We start from the raw sequence: 22,279 nt of genomic DNA, 5'->3' as shown, positions 1-22,279 counted from the left end.
GTGTCCAAGCAGTGACCACAACCTTGTCCCTTGTCAGCTCTACTATGTTGTTGTTGTTGTTGTTTTGTGCCGTTGAGTCAGACCCGACTCATAGCGACCCCTCCTTGGGTTGCCGAGGCAGTATCACTACGGAAGTAGATTGCCCAACCTTCCTTCCGAGGAGTGGCTCTACTATACACCTGGGAATTCTGATCATTCACATAAACTTATAGGACCATTGTCTGCCAACCCTATACAGGTTCTTGGATATACTCCCCCTTCATAAATGTACCTAATAGTTCAGCCTGTCTACCCATCTATCCACCCATATACCCATGTTTGCCTTCACTGACAACACAGTACTGTATGTGCAAAAGGGTTAACCTTTGTTGTCTGTACCTCCCATGTACCTTTCTATGTCTTTTTCTTCCTCAATGCTGCCATATTGGTCACTCACATTTGGTACATTGCCCTTCTCTTCATTGGGTGAAATTTTAAGGAATGAAAAAGTTTTGGAAACAATTAGTGGTGAAAGTTGGACAACACTGTGAGACTGATTGATGCCACTGGACTGTACTCTTGTAAATGGCTAAAATGACAAATTTTACCACAATAAAAAATTAAATATCAAATGTCAACAAATCAAACTTAAGTGGTTAAGTCTAATATTAATGGTGAACTCCAGCAAGGGAAGAGAAGAAAGTAAAATGGGGGGAAGGATGAAAGGGAGAAGTGAGATTTTTGAAATCTGAAGAGCCCTGAAACCTGTAGGAATTCAGCCCTGTTCTTGGTACTGAGGAAACAAAGAATTGAGCCTCTTCTTTGCCTGTCCTTGAGGCTAGAAACTTACTGTCCACTCAGGAAGGTGAAATACACAATTGCAAAGTCAAATAGCACAATGGACCTATACTACCAGAGATATCACAAGAGGGCTATGATATGCCAAAACCAAAAACTAAACTCGCTGCTATCAAGTAGATTCCAACTCACAGCAACCCCCATTGGGTTTTCAAGGCTGTAAATCTTTACAGAAGTAGATTGTCCCATCTTTCTTCCACAGACTGGCTAGTGAGCTCGAACCAACATTTTGGTTAGCAGCCAGATGCCTTAACCACTACACCACCATCCTTATAATTTACCAAGCATCTAGTAAATAGTATGAAAAAGAAATGTGCATTTCTCTAAGAGGCTGGTAGTCACAGTAGCTTGGAATGAGGGGAATCTACTCCCCCACCCCCTTCCTCTCAGTTGTAGGCATGGGGAATCCATTAGTGAAGAAAACAGAGCAATCCTTACCCTCATGGCGCTTGCATTCTGGTGAGGTTAGACAGACAATAAACAAAATAAATAAAAATAATATAGCATATAAAACAGTGATATGTGATACAGAAAGAATAAAGCAGGGAAAAGGAATCAGGAAAAAGGAATCTAGAGGTGCTATTTAAATAGGATGATCAGGAAAGGCCCCACAAAGGTGACTTAACAAAGACTGAAGGAGTGAGGGAGGGAGTGATGGAAGTATCCAGAGAAAGAGCTTTCCAGGCAGAGGGAATACGGGTGCAAAGCATTTATTTGGTGCCTACTGTGTGCCTATCAGAAACTTTGGTGGCAGAGTGGTTAAGTGCTCGACTGCTAACCAAAAGGTTGGCAGTTCGAACTCAACACTCACTCTGGAAGAAAGACAAGACAGTCTGCTTCTGTAAAGATTATAGCCTTGGAAACCCTATGGGGCATTTCTACCTCGTCCTCATAAGGTTGCTACAAGTTGAAATTGACTCATTGGCAGTGGATTTAATGGTAGTTATCACCAATTGAGGGTTTACTAGGTAGTAGACACTCACCTATAATTCTTACAACAACCTATGAGGTAAGGGGTGGGGAGCTTTTTTTTTTTTTTTTTTTTTAATTGTGATTTGGGTGAAAATTTACAGAGCAAATTCACTTTCCATACAGTAGTTCACATATACTTTGTCTCATGTCAATGACCACAGTTTACCACAATGCAACAGCTCCCCTCCCACTTCCTCCCCATAGTTACCTCTGCCCAGTGTCCATCCCTCCATGTACTCTTGCCCCCTGAGCAGTCTCCCTGTGCATAAGCAGCCCTTCTTTCTCTCATGATTGTTCTCTCCAAGGAGTGTATCTACTTGAGGTAAATGTTTAACTCATATGCCTGTCTTTCGTTTGGCTGGAAACCACAGGTGTGGGTTCAATTCCAGATCTGAAGGGCAGTTAGGGGCTGTAGTCTCAGTGGTTCCACCAGGGTCTATTAGACCTGAGTTGGGGAGCTTTGAGGCTGCTTTTCACTTGGTTGTGGTTCTATGTTAAGGTAGGGGCCTGACTTGGAGGCTGTTTTTCACTTAGGTGTGTGTGGCTCTCTATTAAGGCAGGGGCCAGAAGTAGGTGGGCCCGGGGCTAGGGGGCTTCTATTTGCTTGTGGATGGCTCTATATTAAGGCAGGGACCTGAGGTAGGCAGGCCCGGAGCTTGGAGACTGCTTTTCGCGTGGTTGTGGCTCTACATTAAAGCAGGGCCCTGAGGTAGGCAGGTGCAGAGGGGTTAGGAACAACTAAGGGAAATGAACTTGTCTGTCAAGTTTGTTGTCCTGTGGTGGCTTATGTGTTGTGTGAGGCTGGAGGCTATGCCACCATGCTGCAAAATACCAGCAGGGTTATCCATGGTGGAGAGATTTCAGTGGAGCTTTGGGCTTAGACAGACTCAGAAGAAGGAAGGGGCCTTCCACTTCTCAAAGAATTGGCCAGTGGAAACCTTATAAATAGCAGTGAAATACTGATATATTACTGGAAAACTTTATGAACATCCCTGAAACATTGTCTGACATAGTGCCAGAAGATGAGCCCATCAGGTTAGAAGGCACTCAAAATTAGACTGGGGAAGAGCTGATTCGTCAGAGTAGAGTTGACCTTAACGATATGGATAAAGTAAAGCTTTTGGGACCTCCATTGGCTGATGTGGCACAACTCAAAATGAGAAGAAACAGATGCAAACATCCGTTAATAATTGGAACAACGAATGTACAAAGTATGAATCTAGGAAAATTGGAAGTTGTCAAAAATGAAATGGCACACATAAAGATTGATATCCTAGGCATTACTGAGCTGAAATGGACTGTTTTTGCCCATTTAGAATCAGACAACTATACGATCTACTATGCTGGGAATGACAAATTGAAGAGGTATGGTGTGGCATTCATGGTCACAAAGACTGTTTCAAGATCTGTCCCAAAGTACAATGCTGTCAGCGATAGGATAGTATTCATATGCCTACAAGGAAGACCAGTTAATACTACTATTATCCAAATTTATGCACCAACCACCACAGCCAAAGATGAGGATATTGAAGATTTCTACCAGTTTCTGCAGTCTGAAATTGATCAAGCATGCAACCAAGATGTGTTGATTATCACTGGTGACAGAAATGCAAAAATTGGAAACAAAGAAGAACCATCAGTATTTGGAAAATATGGCCTTTGGCCTTGGAGATAGAAATAACACTGGAGATCGCATGATAGAAATTTGTAAGACCAACAACTTATTCAATGCAAATACTTTTTTTCAACAACATAAGCGATGACTATACACATGGACTTCACCAGATGGAATGCACAGGAATCAGATAGACTACATCTGTGGCAAGAGGCAATGAAGAACTTCAATATCTTCGGCCAAAACAAGGCCAGGAGCTGATTGTGGCACAGACCATCAACTGCTCATGTGCACGTTCAAGCTGAAGTTGAAGATAATTAAAACAAGTCCACGAGAGCCAAAATATGACCTTGAAAATATCCCACCTGAAATTAGAGACCATTTAAAGAATAGATTTGATGCATTGAACACCAATGACTGAAACCAGAGGAACTGTGGGATAACATCAAGAACATTATCCATGAAGAAAGCAAGAGGTCATTAAAAAGACAAGAAAGGAAGAAAGGACCAAAATAGATGTCAGAAGAGACTCTGAAACTTGCCCTTGAGCAAAGAGTAGCTGAAGCAAATGGAAGAAATTATAAAATAAAAGAGCTGAACAGAATATTTCAAAGAGCAGCTCGAGCAGACAAAGCCAATTACCGTAATGAAACGTGCAAAGACCTGGAGTTAGAAAACCAAAAGGGAAGAACATGTTTGGCATTTCTTAAGCTGGAAGAACTGAGGAAAAATTTAAGCCTCGAGTTGCAATATTGAAAAATACTATGGGCAAAATATTGAATGATGCAGGAAACAACAAAAGAAGATGGAAGGAATACACAGAGTCACTGTACCAAAAAGAATTGGTCAACGTTCATCCATTTCAGGAGGTGGCATATGATAAAGAACCAATGGTATTGAAGGAGGAAGTCAAACCTGCACTGAAGGACTTAACGAAGAACAAGGCTCCAGGAATTGACGGAATACCCACTGATATGTTTCAACAAACAGATGTCCCACTGGAGGCACTCAGTCAGCTATGCCAAGAGATTTGGAAGACAGCTACCTGGCCAATTGACTGGAAGAGATCCATATTTGTACCCATTCCAAAGAAAGGTGATCCCACAGAATGTGGAAGTTATCAAACAATATCATATGCAAGTAAAATCTTACTGAAGATAATTCAAAAATGGTCGCAGCAGTGTATTGACAGAGAGCTTCCAGAAACACAAGCTGGATTCAGAAGAGGACGTGGAATAAGGGATATAATTTCTGATGTCAGATGGATCTTAGCTGAAAGCGAAGAATACCAGGAAGATGTTTACTTATGTTTTATTGACTATACAAAAGCGTTTGATTGTGTGGATCATGACAAATTATGGATAACATTGAGAAGAATGGGAATTTAAAAACACTTGATCGTACTCATGAGGAACCTGTACATAGATCAGGAGGTTGTCATTCGAACAGAACAAGGGGATACTGCATGGTTCAAAATTAAGAAAGGGCTGCATCAAGGTTGTATGTTTTCCCCATACTTACTCAATTTGTATGCTGAGCAAATAATCCGAGAAGCGGGATTATTTGAAGAAGAACATAGCATCAGGACTGAAGGAAGACTCATTAACAACCTACAAATGCAGATGACACAATTTTGCTTGCTGAATGTGAGGATGACTTGAAGCACTTACTGATGAAGATTGAAGACTACAGTCTGCAGTATGGATTTCTCCACAACATAGATAAAACAAAAATTCTCACAACTGGTTCAATAAACAGCTTCATCGTGGATGGGGAAAAGATTGAAGTTGTCAAGGATTTCATATTACTTGGTTCTACAATCAACACCAATGGAAGCAGCAGTCAAGACATCAGATGATGTATTGCATTGGGTAAATCTGCTGCAAAGGACCTCTTTCAAGTGATGATGTCTCCTTGAAGACTAAGGTGCACCTAACTCAAGCCATGGTATTTTCAATCGCCTCTTATGCATGTAAGAGCTGGACAATGAATAAGGAAAACCAAAGAAGAGTTGATGCTTTTGAGTGGTGGTGTTGGCGAAGAATGTTGAAAGTACTGTGGACTGCTGAAAGAACTAACAAATCTGTCCTGGAAGAAGTGCAGCTGGAATGCTCCTTGGAAGCAAGAATGGCCAGACTTCGTTTCATGTTGTCATGAGGAATGATTCACTGGAGAAGGATATCATGTTTGGTAAAGTGGAAGGTCAATGAAGAAGGGGAAGGCCCTCAAAGAGATGGGTAGACACAGCGGCTGCAACGATGGGCTCAGGTATAACAAAGATCATGAGGCTGGCACAGGACCAGGCAGTGTTTCGTTCTGTTGTGCACAGGGTCACTATGGGTCGGAGACGACTCGACGGCACCTAACAACAACAACAACAACAACATGAGGTGAGTGCTATTATACAGTAAAATTTGTGAAAGATAGAAAACCTGTGTAAGGCAGAAACCTGTCAAAGGAAAACTCAAATATTTTCCACCAATAGAAAGGATGAGGAGCTCTGGTAACGTAGTGCCTAAGGCACTTGACTGCTAACCAGAAGGCTGCTGGTTCAAACCCACCAGCCACTCCTCAGAAGGAAGATTGGGCAATCTACTTCGTAGTGATACTGCCTCAGAAACAAACTCAAGGAGGGGTCGCTATGAGTCTGGACCGACTTGACAGCAGTGAGTCATAGTATTTTATAGGGAAGTGGACTAGGTGGCCCCCTAGAGTCTGATTAGGGGCTATTCTGGAAGGACAGTCCTTCCTCCAAACACTATCAGAGACAGCTTTGCCTGGTAATTGGAGGAGCTTTCAAGCTGGGAGGGTGTAATTAGTCTCAGATGGTATCTAACACCACCTGGGGTTCTGCTCCCTTCTCCCAAGATTGTTACTTCCATAGCCCAGCTGCTTGGTGACAGCGGAAGCATTTCCTAGGGCAGAGGGCAGGTGAGCTGCCCTAAATTGAGGACAAAGGAGTGCTCTGTGATAATTATCATTATGTTCCCTTCTGCTTACAATTCCTGCTCCATCACACTGACTGCAAAGTTATTATCCAACTCCCTATTCCCATCTTCCTCTTTGGGTTCAGGGGCTACCCAGTTTTAAAAATGCAAATGTTGTTGTTACTTCTAAGGACCCACTCCCTACCTACTTCTAACCCATCACCTCAGGGAAAATGAAAAGATAATCTCTTTCTTTGTAGTAGGCTTTACTGATTGAGGACAGACAAAGATTTGGCATATAGCCACATACTGCTCTTACTATCTATCATGTGGGCACGCCGACCATAACGCAATCCAATGCCATGGTGTCGATACTGACGCACAGTGACTCTATAGGACAGAGTAGAACTGTAGATTTCCAGAGACTGGCAGTAGGGAGGCAGTAGCTACAGATGTAAGAGTTCAAGCTCTTACCAGACTGCCTGGGTTTGAATCCTAGATGGCCACTTAGGAGCTGTGTGACCCTAAACAAGTTACTTACCCTGAGCTTCCCTTTCCTCATCTTTAAAGTGAAATTAATAATAGTGTACATTTCACTGCCTGGAACTAAGCTGGAGCATGCCCTCTATGGCCAGAGCATCTATGCTGTCCACAGGGCCCCAGCAGTGAGGTAATATTATTCTATTAATAGTATAATTACGTTATTATTATCAATAGCAAGTACCTCAAAGTATTGTTGGGAGTGAGCACTTGCAGATCACTTTGCAGCAAGGCCTAGCACAGAGTAAGTTTCAGTAACTCTATGTCATTATTATTATTATTTTACAGATTAAAAAAATTTAAGCCCAGCGAGGTTAGGAGACCCTCTCCAGGGGTATGCAACTAGTGGGTGGCAAGGCTTACACTGGACTCCTGGGGTTCCTCCGGAACCCTTAACTGCTGAACCAGGGAACTAGACTACCCCCGCCCTTGGCCCCAAGGCGCCCTAGGAACGGAAAGCTGGCTGCCCGCCAAGTCCCAGAGAGCCCTGCAGCCCTGCCCCCGCTCCACCCTCCCCCATCCTCGAACAAAGTACACTTCTACCGCGGGAACATTCCAGCAAACTGAAGGCATCGCTGGCGTCCCCCAGAGCTGCGTGGGGCGCCTGCGGCTCCGGGCTCAGGGCCCAGCAGGCGGTGCCCACTCCCCGCCGACGACCCTACGTCATCCGAGTGTGCAGACGCAATTGCTAGAAGGAATTTTCTCTTCTATTCCCTACCCTCCTGGACACAAAATTGAAAAGGCCAGAGGTGAGGTCAGTTGAGCACTTGAGGAGGACTGCGTTTGCCGAGCGGGGGCACTATGCAAACGGTAGTACTTTTTCCGTCCACGCCAAGGCTTGGCAGCGCCTGGCCCTCGGTGCGCTGTGCCTGGTCCAGGGTAACTCCCACCGCCTCACGTGGCTTTTTTCACTCCTTTATATGCAAGTAATGCGTGCTATTGTTAAGAAAACGAAAACAAGGAGAAGTAGGAGAAAGATCTCCATTAATCCTACCACTCCGAGACAACTGCTATTAATTTAGGTTATGTCCTTTCGGACTTTTTTTTTAATCCATAAAAGCACACAAAGATGTTTATTAACATGAAAAGGATCATGCTATTATACTGTATTCTAGCCAGCTTTTTGCAATTATTTGTGTCCATATTATAAATATAGATCATTCTCATTTAAAAAGATTATACAGGATAACATCACAATTTATTTAACTAGCCCCTATTGAACATTTAAATGAGCTCTAGTGGTGTATTGCCTAAGCCATTTCACTGCTCACCAGAAGTTTGGAGGTTCAAATCCACCAGCCACTCCTCAGAAGGAAGTCTGGGCCATCTACTTCCCTAAAGATTTACTGTCTGGGAAACCCAAAAGGGGTCACTATGAATTGGAACTGACTTGATGCCAGTGAGTTTGTTTTTTGTTTTTTTATTGAACATTTAAGTTGTCTCTAATTCTGATCTTATAAACCTGTCCCAACTTGTGTATACACAAGTTGACAGAATCTTATAGTTGTTAAGGCTTGGATGCCTTTGTTCAAATCCCAGCCACCTTACTTACTGGGTGGCCCTGGGCAAATTACTTAACTTCCCTTTGCCCCAGTTTCCTCATCTGTAAAATGGGAATAATAATTGAGGATTAAATAAACTAATATATGTAAAGTGGTTAGAACAGTGTCTGGCACATAATAAACACTCAATAAAAGCTTAGCTCTGATTATTATGTATTACCAACGTCCTGAGCTGGATGTTGTGGAAGTTATCAAAAACTAAATCACATGTAGTCTTACCCTCAAGGAACTTTGGTTTCATTCTGGCTGTAGGGGATAAGCCTGCATTGTAGTACTAATTCTTTTAGGTTTTCTTTGTGCCAGGCACTGTTCTGAAGCCTAGGAGTATCAGGGCTGGACTCTGAATCTAGCTGCTACACTATCTGCCTCTCTGTATAAGTACTTCCAACTGAAAATATGAAACAAGATGGGTCCTAATAAAGTGGAGATAAAGAACTGTGAGAATTCAGGAGACCAGTGATGGCTTCCAGCTGGAATACCAGGGAAGACTTTATGTTAAATTCATTCAATGTATACCTGCCTGTTAAGCTTTCATACACCATACAACCCTAAGCCCTGAGTGAATAAAGAGGAAAATAAAACCAAGGCAGACACAAAAACCAAAACCAAACCAAACTCATTGCCATCGAGTTGCATCCGACTCATACTGACCCCTCCTTGGGTTTCCGAGGCAATATCACTATGGAAGAAGATCGCCTAACCTTCCTTCCAAGTAGTGGCTGGTGGGTTTGAACTGCCAGCCTTCTGGTTAGCAGTCAAATGCCTTAGGCACTATGCTACCAGAGCTCCTTCTAAATAAGGACACAATAGTATCAAAAAGAATAAAACACTTTGGAATACATTAAACCAAGGTAATATAATTTATACACTGCAAACTATAAGACACTGGCAAAATAAATTTAAAAAGGCATACATAAATGACATACATACATAAAAGACATACATACCTTGCTGACTATTCTCAAGAACTGCCCCAACCACCCATTGTTGCTGCTAGACCTATAACTAAAGTTTAGTCCAAGTGAGCCCCAAAAGGTGAAATGCAAAGTATGGCTGTGTTCATGGGGTGAAAGACTTAAGACTGCTAAGCTGGCAGTACTCTCTATATTGATTTACAGATTCAGTGTGATCCCTATCAGAATTCCACCTGCCTTTTTTGCAGAAATGGATAAGCTGATCTTAAAATTCATATAGAGTTGTAAGGGACCCTCAATAACCAAGACAATATTGAAAAAGAATAATGAAGTTGGAGGACTCACACTTCCTGATTTCAAAACTTACTATGAAGCTACTGGGATAGTTAGAGCTGTGTGCCAACTTAGCTGGACCACAATTCTGAGTGGTTTAAGCAGTTGCGATGTGGGTTATTCCCATGATGAGATTGGATGTATATGTTTTGAGCAGCCAGTCTGTTGAAAGGGAGTTTCCCTAGGGGTGTGGCCTGCTTCCAATATATTTATGGACTTCCTCAGAAAAAGAGACACTCTTCTGTGGATCGGGATCCTGTTGTGCTGCCTACAACAGTCTGTGAGCGAATAATCCACCGTTTGGCCTGGAGATCTTGGACTCATCATTCGTTGGAGTCAATAGCCAACTGCCAACCTTGAGCTCGTCAGCCCCTGCAGCTGTGTAAGTCGAGAATAGCCTTCAGCTTGACATTTGATCCAAGAACTTGGGACTTGCCAGCTTCTATAAGTGTGTAAGCCATTTTCCTAAGATAAATCTCTCTCTCTCTCTCTATATATATGAGGTTTACTGGTTTTGCTTCTCTAGAGAACCCAGCCTAACACAACTACAGTAAACAAAACAGCGTGGTACTGGCACAAAAATAGACATATAGATCAATGGGATAGAATTGAGAGTCTAGAAATAAACCCAAACATCTATGACTCATTGATTTTTGACAAGGGTGCCAGGGTATTCAGTGGGAAAAGAATAGTCTTTTCAACAAATGGTGGAACTGGATATTCACATGCAAATGTATTATGTTGGATCCCTACCTCACATCATATTAAAGAACTAACTCAAAATGGACCAAAGATCTATGTAAGACCTAAATGAAAGAGCAAAAAGTATAAAACTCTTAGAAGGAAACATTGGTGTAAAGTTTGCTACTTTGGATTAGGCAACAGTTTCTTCAATATGAACCAAAACACAAGTAACGAAAGAAGAGTAGGTAAATTAGACTTTCTCAAAATTAAAATATTTTATGTATCAAAGGACACTATCAAGAAAGTGAAAAGATAACCCACAGAACAGGATAAAATATTTGCAAATCATATATGCCATATGGGTCCAGTATTCAGAATACATAAAGGATGCCCATCAGTAACCACAAGATGATAAGCAAGAAAATTTAAAAATGGGCAAAAGATTTGAATAGATATTTCTCCAAAGAAGATATATAGATTGGCAATAAGCACATAAAAATATGCTTAACTATTAGTCATTTGTGAAATGCAAATCAAAATCACAATGAAATACTGCTTCACATCTACTGAGATGGCTATAATACAATTTTAAAAAATAAAACCACTTGTTGGCAAGGATGTGGAGAAATTGGAACACCCTTGTTTTGATGGTGTGAATGTGCAATGGAACAGTCACTGTGGGAAACAGTTTGGCAGTTTCTGAAAAAGTCAAACATAGAGTTACCATTGTTATTGTTATATGCCATCAAGTTGTCTCCGACTCATAGCAATCTTACGTCAACCCATCTTGTTGATGGCCTTCCCCTCTTTTGTTGACCCTTCATTTTACCAAGCATGATAATCCTTCTCCAGAGAATGGTCCCTTCTGACAATATGACCAAAGTAGGTGAAACTAAGTCTGGCCGTCCTCACTTCCAAGGAGCATTCTGGCTGCACTTCTTCCAGGACAGATTTGTTAGTTCTTTCAGCAGTCCACAGTACTTTCCACATTCTTCGCCAATACCACAACTCAAAAGCATCAACTCTTCTTCGATCTTCCTTATTCATTGTCCAGCTCTTACATGCATATGAGGTGATTGAAAATACCATGGTTTGGGTTAGGTGCATCTTAGTCTTCAAGGAGGCATCTTTGTTCTTCAGAACTTGAAATAGGTCTTTTGCAACAGATTTGCCCAATGCAATACATCTTTTGATGTATTGACTGCTGCTTCCATTGATGTTGATTGTAGAACCAAGTAATATGAAGTCATTGACAACTTCAATCTTTTCTCCATCTATTGTTTTGCTGCTTCTGGGTTCAGTTGTGAGGATTTTTTACCATATGATCCAGCAATTCCACTCTTAAGTACACACCCAAGAAAATTGAAAACATATGTTCACAAAAACTTGTACACCAATGTTCATAGCAGAATTATTTATAATTCAATCCAAATCCAAATGTCCATTAACTAATGAATGGATAAATCCAATGTGGTATATTCATAGAATGGAATATTATTCAGCCATAAAAAGGAATAAAGTGCTGATACATGCTATGACATAGATGAACCTTAAACACATTATGCTAAGTGAAAGAAGCCAGACACAAAAGGCTAATTGTATGATTCCATTTCTATAAAATAGAGAAATCCATAGAGATAAAAAGCAGATTTGCAGGAGCTGAGGGAAGGCGGCAAATGGGGAGTGACTGCTTAATGGGTATAGAATTTCTTTTGGAGGTGATCAAAATGCTCTGGAATTAGATAGTTGTGATGGTTGCACAACGTTTTAAATTAAAAAACAAACAAACAAAAAACACTGAATTGTCCACTTTAAAAGAGTAAAAGTTTTTATTTATTTTTTTAAATTGTGATTTGGGTAAAAGTTTACAGAGCAAATTGGTTTTCCATTCAACAATGGAATACACATTCTGCTTTGTGACATTTATTGCAATCCCCAAAGTATAACAGCATTCTTCCCACTTCCTCCCTATGCCCACCCCTTCCATTTTTTCTTCCTTCCCATCCCTTCACGCCTTCCTAGCGCTGTCCCTGGCAAATGGTATCCTCTTGATCTCATGTGCTTAATTGTTGTAATGAATGCATGCCCTCCTGATATTACTGTTTACTTTTATAGGTCTATCATTTAGGTACCAGTTGAATCAGGGAGTTGAATTCAGTTCCTAGCTTGAAGGGTGTTTAAAGGCCATGGTCTCGAGAGTTCCAGTGGTCTTCATCAGACCCATAAGCCTGGTCTTTTTTTTTTTTTATGATGTTGAGTTTTGTTCCACATTTTCCCACATTTTATCTGGGACCTCTTATTGTGATCCTTTTCAGAGTGGTCAGCAGTGTAGCCAGGGACATCTAGTTCTTCTGGTCTCAGGGTTGTGGAGACTGGGTTTCACGTGCTTCATTAGTCCTTTGGACTAATTGTTCCCTGTGTCTTTGATTTTCTTCACATTGCTTTGCTCTGGATGGGGAGAGATCAATAGTTGCACCTTAGATGGTAGCTCACAAGCTTTTAAGACCCTAGTCACTATTCACCAAAGTAGGATGTACAACATTGTCTTTGTGGATTATGTTATGCCATTTGACCTTAGTGTCCCCTGAGACTATATTCCTGAGCCTCCATACCCAATGACTCATTACTTTAAGGTCTTTGGTTATGACTAAGACACATATAAGTTTGTGTGCTCTACTACATTCATGAGTATATTTGTAGCACATATACATATATAAAAAGGAGCTCTGATGGTGTAATGCCTAAGATGTTTGACTGCTAACCAGAAGGTTGGCAGTTCAAACCCACCAGCTGCTCCGTGGAAGGAAGATGGGACAATTTACTTACTTAAAGACTTACCACCTCAGAAACCTAATGAAGGTTGCTATGAGTCGGAATCAACTCGATGGCAATGAGTTTGATTTATTTTTTGTAAATATATAGGTAGAGATAGCCTCTGTCAATTCTGTATATATTCATGGATGTATTCCCATTCATCTTCCTATCCTGTTCAGCTTGAGTGTCTATCTATAATCCACTCCTAAATTGTTGTTATTACTATTATTGCAGGATCGTGTATGTAATAGTGTTCACTTTTGTTGCCCTTAACTCTAAGAGTAAATTTTATGGTATGGTAATTTTATCTCAAGGAGCTCTGGTAGCATAGTGCCTAAGGCACTTGACTACTAACCAGAAGGCTGGTGGTTCAAACCCACCAGCCACTCCTCAGAAGGAAGATGGGGCAATCTACTTCCGTAGTGACACTGCCTCGGAAACCCAAGGAAGGGTCGCTATGAGTTGGGTCCAACTGGACGGCACATAACAACAACAACAAACAACAATTTTATCTCAATTTAAATTTTGATTTGTTAGGGTTTTTTTTTTTTTTTTCTCCTTCCTTCTTGTGTGTGCTTAGTGTCTTAGTTCTCTTACTTACTTACTTTACTTACACACTGCCCTTGAGTCAGATCTGACTCATACCAAACCCTCCTTGGGTTTCCGAGGTGGTATCACTACAGAGGTAGATTGCCCAACCTTCCTTCTGAGGAGTGGCTGACAGGTTTAAACCACCAGCCTTCTGGTTAGCAGTCAAGTGCCTTAGGGACTATGCCACCAGAGCTCCCTTTTATAGTTTAGAAGGCTAGAAGTCCGAATTCAGAGTGCCGGCTCTAGGAGCTGGGTGAAGGCCCCTCCACCTTGGGTTTCATCTCCGCCTCTTGTTCCAGGTCTACTGGAGCTTGAGCCTTCTTCTAACTCATGCAGCTGTTGGCTGTTGAGGCTGACAAACCCAAGATCAGCCAGTAAAATAGCACATTCCCCAGAACAGCAGGAAACATGGCAGGCCACTGGTTCAAGCCCATGAACAATCCCAAGATTGGCAGGCAATATGGCCCAAAATGTGCCAAAAAGCTGGAGACCTTTCCCAAAGCTTCTCCATATATACTAGAAGCGGGTCACATCTTCTAAGATAACTCCCTTCACCTGCTTATCTGCTCAGAGCAGATTACACCACGGAGGTGATTACAATCTCATCATGGGAAATAACTATAGCCAGCTGCCAGGCCACTCAAAACCACAGTCCACACAGCCAGCTAGAGGGAGCAAGTAGTTGGACTTGTGAGCTCGGAACCATGGTTGCAGGGGACATCAAGCTCAATTGACATAACACACTACACGAAAACATTGTTCCACATCCTACTTTGGCAAGTAGTGACTGGAATCTTAAAAGTTTGCAAGTGGTCATCTAGATGCAAGGATGGGTCTCTCCTCCTCCAGAGCAAAGAATAATGAAGAAAACCAAAGACACATGGAAACAATTAGTCCAAGCAACTGGTGCACCATGGGATCCTCAGCCTAGATGATTTCTTAGAACTAAACAATAGTTTAGTTTAACTAGTAAAAATGTCTGCCTTGAGCATTATAGGAGCTCCGGTGGTGCAGTGCCTAAGGCACTTGACTGCTAACCAGAAGGGTGGCAGTTCAAACCCACCAGCCACTCCTCGGAAAGAAGGTTGGGCAGTCTACTTCAGTAGAGATACTGCCTCAGAAACTCAAGGAGGGGTTGTGTGAGTAGGATCCAACTCGACGGCAGTGAGTTTTTTTGAGTTTTGAGCATTATGCTCTTTTAAGAACCATCTATATGGGATCACATTGACAACAGCAACTCAAAAGAACTTTAGGGGACAATGTATTTATGTTAATGTGGGAAGAATAACTCAGAAAAGGAGGGTGAGAATGGTTGCATAACTCAAAGAATGTAATGTCATTGAATTGTACCTGTAGAAATTGTTGAATTGATGTATGTTTTGCTGTGTAAATTCTCAACAGCAATAAAATAAGTAAATTAAAAACAAAAACAAAACTACAACCCAGCCCAGTTGATACACAACCTTAACTACCACACTAAGTGAGGTTACTGATTTCCAGCCTTTCTCCTTTCCTACTATGTGCATTTAAGCCTTATACATTTCTCTCTAAACAAGGAAGTTTAATATGTTATGTTTTCATTATCATTCAGCTCAAAATACCTTCTGATTTTCATTGTGATTTGTTCTTTAATCATTCTGGACCAACTAAGAAGTATATTTCTAAGTTTATAGATATATGAGGATACTCTAATTACTTTTTTTGTTATTGAGTTCTAAGGAGCTCTGGTAGTATAATGGTTAAGGCATTTAGCTGAGAACCAAAAGGTCAGTGATTTGAACCCACCTACTGCTCCATGGAAGGAAGATGGGGTAGTATATAAAGATGTACAGCCTTGGAAACCCAATGGGAATCGATTCAGTGGCAGTGAGTTTGGTTTTCTTTTTGGTTATTGAATTCTAGCTTAATTCAACTGTGGTCAGAGAACATATTCCTTAAGATTTCAATTATTTGAAAGTTGCCGAGACTTGCTTTATTGCTCAGCATGTAGTAAATTTTAGTAAACTTTCTCTTTGTGAAAAAATATGTATTCTGTATTTTTGACTCCAATGTTTAATAGATGTTATTTCAAGTTTGATAATCTTGTTCAAATTTTCTGTTTTTCTAACTTTTTAACAGTTTGTTCTACCAGTTCCTGGGAGAAACATTTTAAAGTATCCCAATCAAATTGTGATTATGTCCTTTCTCCTTTTCGGTTCTACTTTTGCTTTATGTATTTTCAGGTTATTAGTGCAAATAAATTTAAGATTATTTTATCTTTCTGGTGAATCAAATCTTTTACCATTATGCAATGTTCTTTTTTTTTTTTTTCCTAATTGATTTTTTAAATTTTTTATTGTGATTTGAGTGAAAGTTTATAGAGCAAATTAGTTTTCCATTCAGCAGTGCATACTCATTGTGTTTTGTGACACTGATAGCAATCCTCACAATGTAACAGCTCTCTTCCCACTTCCTACCTGTGGATACTTTTCCCCTGTATCTTTCTTTCCTATGCATTCCTGGCCTCTGAACTCTCTCTCTGGACAAATGCTGCCCTCTGATCTCTCATGATTGGTTGTTCTAAGGAGTGTCCCTCCCTGGTGTAATTGTTCACCTCGTAGGCATGTCTATTATTTGGCTGAAAGTTAAGCCAACTCCAAGAGTTAGTTCAAGTCCAGGCCTGAAGGATGACTAGGGACCATAGTCTCGAGGGTTTCACCAGTTTCTATCAGGCCAATTTTTTTTTTTTAATGATTTTGAGTTTTGTATCATATTTTTCTTCCATTCTATCCAGGATCTCCTGTTTTGATCCCTTTATGAGTGTCTGGCAGTGGTAGCTGGACACTATCTGGTTCTGGTCTCAGGATCTTATAGGCTGAGGTTCCCATGGTCCACTAGCCCCCTTGGACTAGTTGTTTCCATGTGTCTTTGATTTTCTTCATTCTTCTTTGCTCCAGACGAGGAGAGACTAATTGTTAAGTCTGAGATGGCTGCTCGCAAGCTTTTAAGACTCCAGTTGCTACTCACCAAAGTGAGATGTAGAACAATGTTTTTGTGTAGTATGTTATACCAGTTGAGCTTGATGTCTTCCGTGACCATGGTCCCAAGCCCAAAGTTCCAGAGACTCACTCTCTCAAGGTGTTTGGCTATGGCTAAGAACTTATCATAACTTTGTCCCCGTTAGGATATATATAGGCAATGCCCTTCTTTATATTTTTTTTTTTTTTACAAAATGATCTTTTATTAAAATTATTTTCTTTTTAATTCTCAGCCAGCTGAGCATTCCACAGCACCACTGCTGATGTCATGAGGATGACGGGCAGCAACAGTGCAGCCCATAGACCGGGCAGTCCCCAGGATCTCTTTAATACTTCCAGAGAGTTCTCTGGCTAAAGGTCATTGTCTTATCTGTGGGCAGTGCTCACAATCTCATCAAAAGTGGTATTTCTGCTGTGCTTAATATTTTTCTGCTTCTTTCTATCTCTGGGTGATTCCTTGAGGGCTCTGATGATCAGGGCAGAGGCAGAAGGCACCACCTCAGTCTGGGCTTATCTGTTCATTGTAATCCTTAGTCCCTTCCAGTCACCAGTTGCCTTGGCAATGTCATCACCAATTTATTTGAAGACAGACCCAGGGGACTGATCTTGGGGGCCAGAGCAGTCATGGCACCAACTTCCCCACCAGTGCACCTGAGGTACATGACTTTGATCTCACTGGAGTCGGCCTTGGTTGGCATGGCGGAGGTGGCTGGTGTAGGATGAACCTAGGTGCCAGATGACCAAAAAAAGTTGCACCTTCACCTCCTCCAAGCCGAAAGCCAGTGTCCTTCCTTTTAATAATGCTTTTTGCCTTGAGGACTGTTTTTTGTCTGTACAATAGAAACACAGTACATCTTTTCTGTCCCTTTTCTTTCCAGTTTAATCTAATATTTTCTTTTATATTTATTTCTTGTAAGGGTATAGTAGGATTTTGTTGTTTGTTTGATGACAATCTTTGTCTTTTATTTGGAGCATTTAGTTCACTTACATTTAATGTAATTGCAGTGTTTTTTTTTTTTAAATCTTTAAATCTAACATTTTCTCTTTGCTTTCCTGTTTTGTTTTTTTCTTGCCTTTCTTGTTTTATTATGAATTAAATTTTAAATGTTTAATTGAAATATCACATATGTACTGAAAATTGTAAGTGTGTCTTGATGAACTTCACAAACTTAGTACAGATATATAACCAGCATTCAGATCATTAAACAGAACATTACCAACACAGCAGAAACTTTCCTCATACTCTCAGACAATACCACCACTAAGTTTTACTTTTATCCTAACCTCTAACATTATAGATTAATTTTGTCTATTTGAAAACAGTATATAAAAAGGTTTTTTTTTTTTCATATTTTAAGGAGAACTATTTAAAAATTTGTATTGAATGGAACCCTTTTCTGGAGCTCCTGTGAATCTATTTTTATTATCTTTTGTTTCTCCTGGTTTTTATTCATGTAGTCTTGTTTCACTGTCAACCTGTTATGATATACAAGATACTGTATTTTGTAAGTTGCAGATAAAATTGAGATCCAAAATGATCTTGTATTTTTCCAGAGAAGATTTTTATTTTGTTAGGCAGCTAGGAACACCAGTAGTCTATGATTAGCTTACTTGAGATGATTAGAACCTGGGCTTCAGTTTTTTTTAAAGTCAGTCTACTTTTGGTTCATAGAATATATCCTTCCGGGATCTCAACCCAAATTATGAGGAAAAATTAACCGAGTTATCCTGCTTAAAGAAGCCTTAGACTCCAACTTTTGATTCCTACTCTCAAAAGGCTGTTAGATATTCTGCTTAGTTTCTCGGTTTCTTACCTGCTTCTACACTCATCTGATACCCACTGGGGAAAGGCAGCATCAAATACTAAACTTACATGTCTAAGTTTCCTTTCCTCCTTAACTTTGGCCTTATAATTTTTCATTATGTAGCCCTGGTGCCATAATGGTTAAGTGCTCAGCTGCTAACTGAAAGGTCGGCATTTCAAACCCACCCAGGGGTTCCGTGGGAGAAAAACCTGGTAATCTGCTCCTGGAAAGATTGTTGTTGTTGTTGTTGTTATGTGCCGTCGAGTCGGCCCCGACTCATAGCGACCCCTCCTTGGGTTTCTGAGGCAGTATCACTACGGAAGTAGGATTGCCCAACCTTCCTTCCGAGGAGTGGCTGGTGGGTTTGAACCGCCAGCCGTCTGGTTAGCAGGCAAGTGTCTTAGCCACTATGCTACCAGAGCTCCCCCCCTGGAAAGATTACAGCCTGGAAAATCCTATGAGGCAGTTTTGTTCCGACACAAGGGTTGCTATGAATTGGAATTGATTCAACAGTACCTAAGAACAACAAAAACAATTTATCATTGCCTTGTTAGCTCTTCAGTCCTGCAATCAGCTGGTTTTCATTGTCTGTTCAGATTTTCTAATTGCCCTCAGTAGGAATTGTGGTCTGAATTATCCAGACCAAAATTAATGGAAGCATCATTTTTTTTCCCTTTAATTTCTGTTCTCATGGAGCTTACACCCTATGAAGGGTGGTATGAAGGGTGGTGATGCAGACAAGAAGAAAACAAGGATGAATACAATTCTGGACATTACTCAGCCATTATCTCTTCAAATTTTTCTCTCTTTGATGTTCTGTTGTGAATAAATGTATGTTAAAAGATAGCATTCCATCCTTCACATCTCTTAAACCTTCTCTCTATTTCTCACCTCCTTATCTCTCTTTAAGGAGCTCTGGTGGTGCTGTGGATAAGGGATTTGGCTACTAACCAAAAGGTCGGCAGTTCAAATCCACCAGCGTGCTCTGTGGGGGAAAGATGAAGCAGTCTGCTTCCATAAAGACTTACAGCCTTAGAAGTCCTATGGGAGTCATTATGAGTTGGAATCGACTCGATGGCAGTGAGTTTGGTTTGGTTTTATCCCTCCTTGCTGCGTTGTCGATATTTTCATCTTTCTTTCCTTTCTTCCTCCCTCCCTTCCTTCTTTTCTTTCTCCCTTCACCAAAGTTAACATGTGTATACCCTCTAGTTAGTGGTTTACTCTCCCTTTCTCATCCATGCCTGGTGACCCAAAGAATGCTTCTTTTTTTGTGAAACCCTTTTCTTGACTTTTTATAATAGTGGTCTCCAACATTTGTCCTTTTGTGATTGACTAACCTCACTCAGCATAATAGGCTCTAAGTTCATTCATGTTGTGAGATGTTTTGCAGATTCATCATTATTTTTTAATGTTGTGTAATATTGCATTGTGTGTATATACCATAGTTTGTTGATCCATTCCTCTGTTGATGAGCATTTAGGGTTTCTATCTATTTGCTATTGTGAATATTGCTGCAGTGAACATAGTTGTGCATGTATCTGTTTGTGTGATGGCTCTTATTTCTTTAGGATATATACCTAGTAGTGAGATTGCTGACTCATACAGTATTTCTATTTCCAGCTTTTCAAGGATGCATCATACCATTTTCCACAGTGGTTGCACCATTTTAGAGTCTCACCAGCAGCGTATGAAGGTTCCAGTCTCTCCACACCCTCACGAGCATTTGTTTTCTGATTTTTTTTTTTTTTTAATCTTAGTTATTAGTGCTGGGGTGAGATGATACCTCATTGTTGTTTTGATTTGTATCTCTCTAGTGGCTAATGATCATGAGCATTTCTTCATGTTTGTTAGCTGCCTGAATGTTTTCTTTGGTGACGTGTCTGTTCATGTTGTCTGCCCATGTTTTAATTAGGTTATTTGTCTTCTTGTTATTAAGATGTTGAAACTTCTCATTTTGATACAAGAGTGAACAAAAATCGTCTCTATTTGTCTCCTAGTGGGAATTCATCTCCACTTGGATCACTTACTCTTCAGCATTGTGGTTTGCTAAAATCAGACCCAGTACTGGAGGAAGGGGAAGATGCTGCTGCCACGATTAGTGGCACCTAGGTCCTGCCAGAGGAGCAGCAAGAAGAACTGAAAAGAAAACTTGCAAAGGTAGAAGAGGAAATCCAGACTCTGTCTCAAGTATTAGCAGCAAAAGGCAAGCATCTAGCAGAGATCAAGAGAAAACTTGGAATCAGTTCGCTGCAGGAAATAAAGCAGAACATTGCCAAAGGGAGGCAAGATATGACAGCAACATCTGCGTACAAGAAGACATCTAAAACCTTATCTCAGGCTGGACAGAAGGCTTCAACTGCTTTTTCATCTGTTGGATCAGTCATCACTAAAAAGCTGCAGGACGTAAAAACTCCCAGACTTTCAAATCATTTGAAGGAAAGGTTGAAAACTTAAAACCTAAAGTAAGGGGAACCAAGCCTATTGGCGGTGATTTTGAAGAAGTCTTGAACTCGACTGCAAATGCTGTTGCACCACTACAGAGCCTCTCACAGAGCAGACACAGGAGAATCCATGATTCCTAACCTTCCTCTGCTACCCACTGCCAGATGCTGCGAGAGCCAAGCACATCTTGTCAACATTCATTGCTATGCATTTCTATCAAATGTACTTTTCTTTAGCTTTAGATAGCCCTTTGACCAAATAGTTGGTGGGTTAAAAAAAATATATATATATCTTTACCTCTATTCCTGGAAAACACCTTTTAATGTGTGTTATGAATCCTTTATTTAGATACCATTATCAAAAGGGGGGAAGTACCTTGTAGTACCTGGCAACACTCACTAGAATGATCTAAGAAGCTGCCAGGCTATTATAGTTCTTTCTTACTTTACAAAGTTACTTTGGATCTGGATGGCAGTTTGATCTTTCTCTTCTGTAGAGCCGCCTCCCCCACCACCTCCCCCCGCTTTGAATCTCTGTATTTGATTCCTAACTAAGATTGTTCTTTTAATTTTTCTGAATTCTAGTTATGAAAGTTTTGGTATAATACTAATGAGCATAAATCCCTCTTCTCATAGATTTCTTCTTCTCCTTCTTGTTTATGATTTAGTACACATAAAATTTACCATTTTAACCATTGTAAAGTGTATACTTCAGTGACATTTAGTAAATTTGCAATGTTGCCAAACCCAACACTCTACCTAGTTCACTACTACCTAGTTCCAGAACATTTCCATCACCCCTAAAAGAAGCCCTATACTTATTAACCAGCCACTCCGCACCCCCCCCCCACACACACACCCTTCCCCCAGCTTCTGGCTACCATGAATCTGTCTTTTGTCTCTATAGATCTGTCTATTCTGGATATTTTGTTGTTGTTGTCATTGTTGTCATTGTTATGTGCCGTCGAGTCGTTTCTGACTCATAGCAACCTCTCCTTGGGTTTCCGAGGCAATATCACTGCAGAAGTATATTGCCCAACCTTCCTCTGGATATTTTATATAAATGGTATTACACAATATATAGCCATTTGTATCTGCCTTCTTTCACTGACTGTATTTTCAAAGTCTTAGGATTTGTGTGTGTGTGTGCTTTAGGTGAAAGTTGACAGAGCAAATTAGTTTCCCATTCAATAGTTTGTACATAAAGTGTTCTATGACATTAGTTAT

General features: G+C 40.6%; 1 protein-coding gene across 1 annotated transcript; it reads left to right on the top strand.

Annotated features, from left to right (window-relative positions):
- The first annotated feature begins 1,279 nt into the window (after positions 1-1,279).
- LOC103212767 (tumor protein D52-like) lies at positions 1,280-21,193 on the top strand. The gene is given in 4 exon segments (XM_042783266.1): positions 1,280-1,296; positions 7,300-7,640; positions 20,548-21,012; positions 21,015-21,193. Coding segments are annotated over 4 exon segments (1,002 nt in total).
- The last annotated feature ends 1,086 nt before the right edge of the window (positions 21,194-22,279 follow it).

This window comes from Orycteropus afer, unplaced genomic scaffold (assembly GCF_000298275.1).
Source record: "Orycteropus afer afer isolate SDZICR_OR568_19922 unplaced genomic scaffold, OryAfe1.0 scaffold00015, whole genome shotgun sequence".
NCBI classification, from domain to species: Eukaryota; Metazoa; Chordata; class Mammalia; order Tubulidentata; family Orycteropodidae; genus Orycteropus; species Orycteropus afer.
Note: the sequence above shows the minus strand (reverse complement) of the source record. Positions and strands in the feature narration are given on the sequence as shown.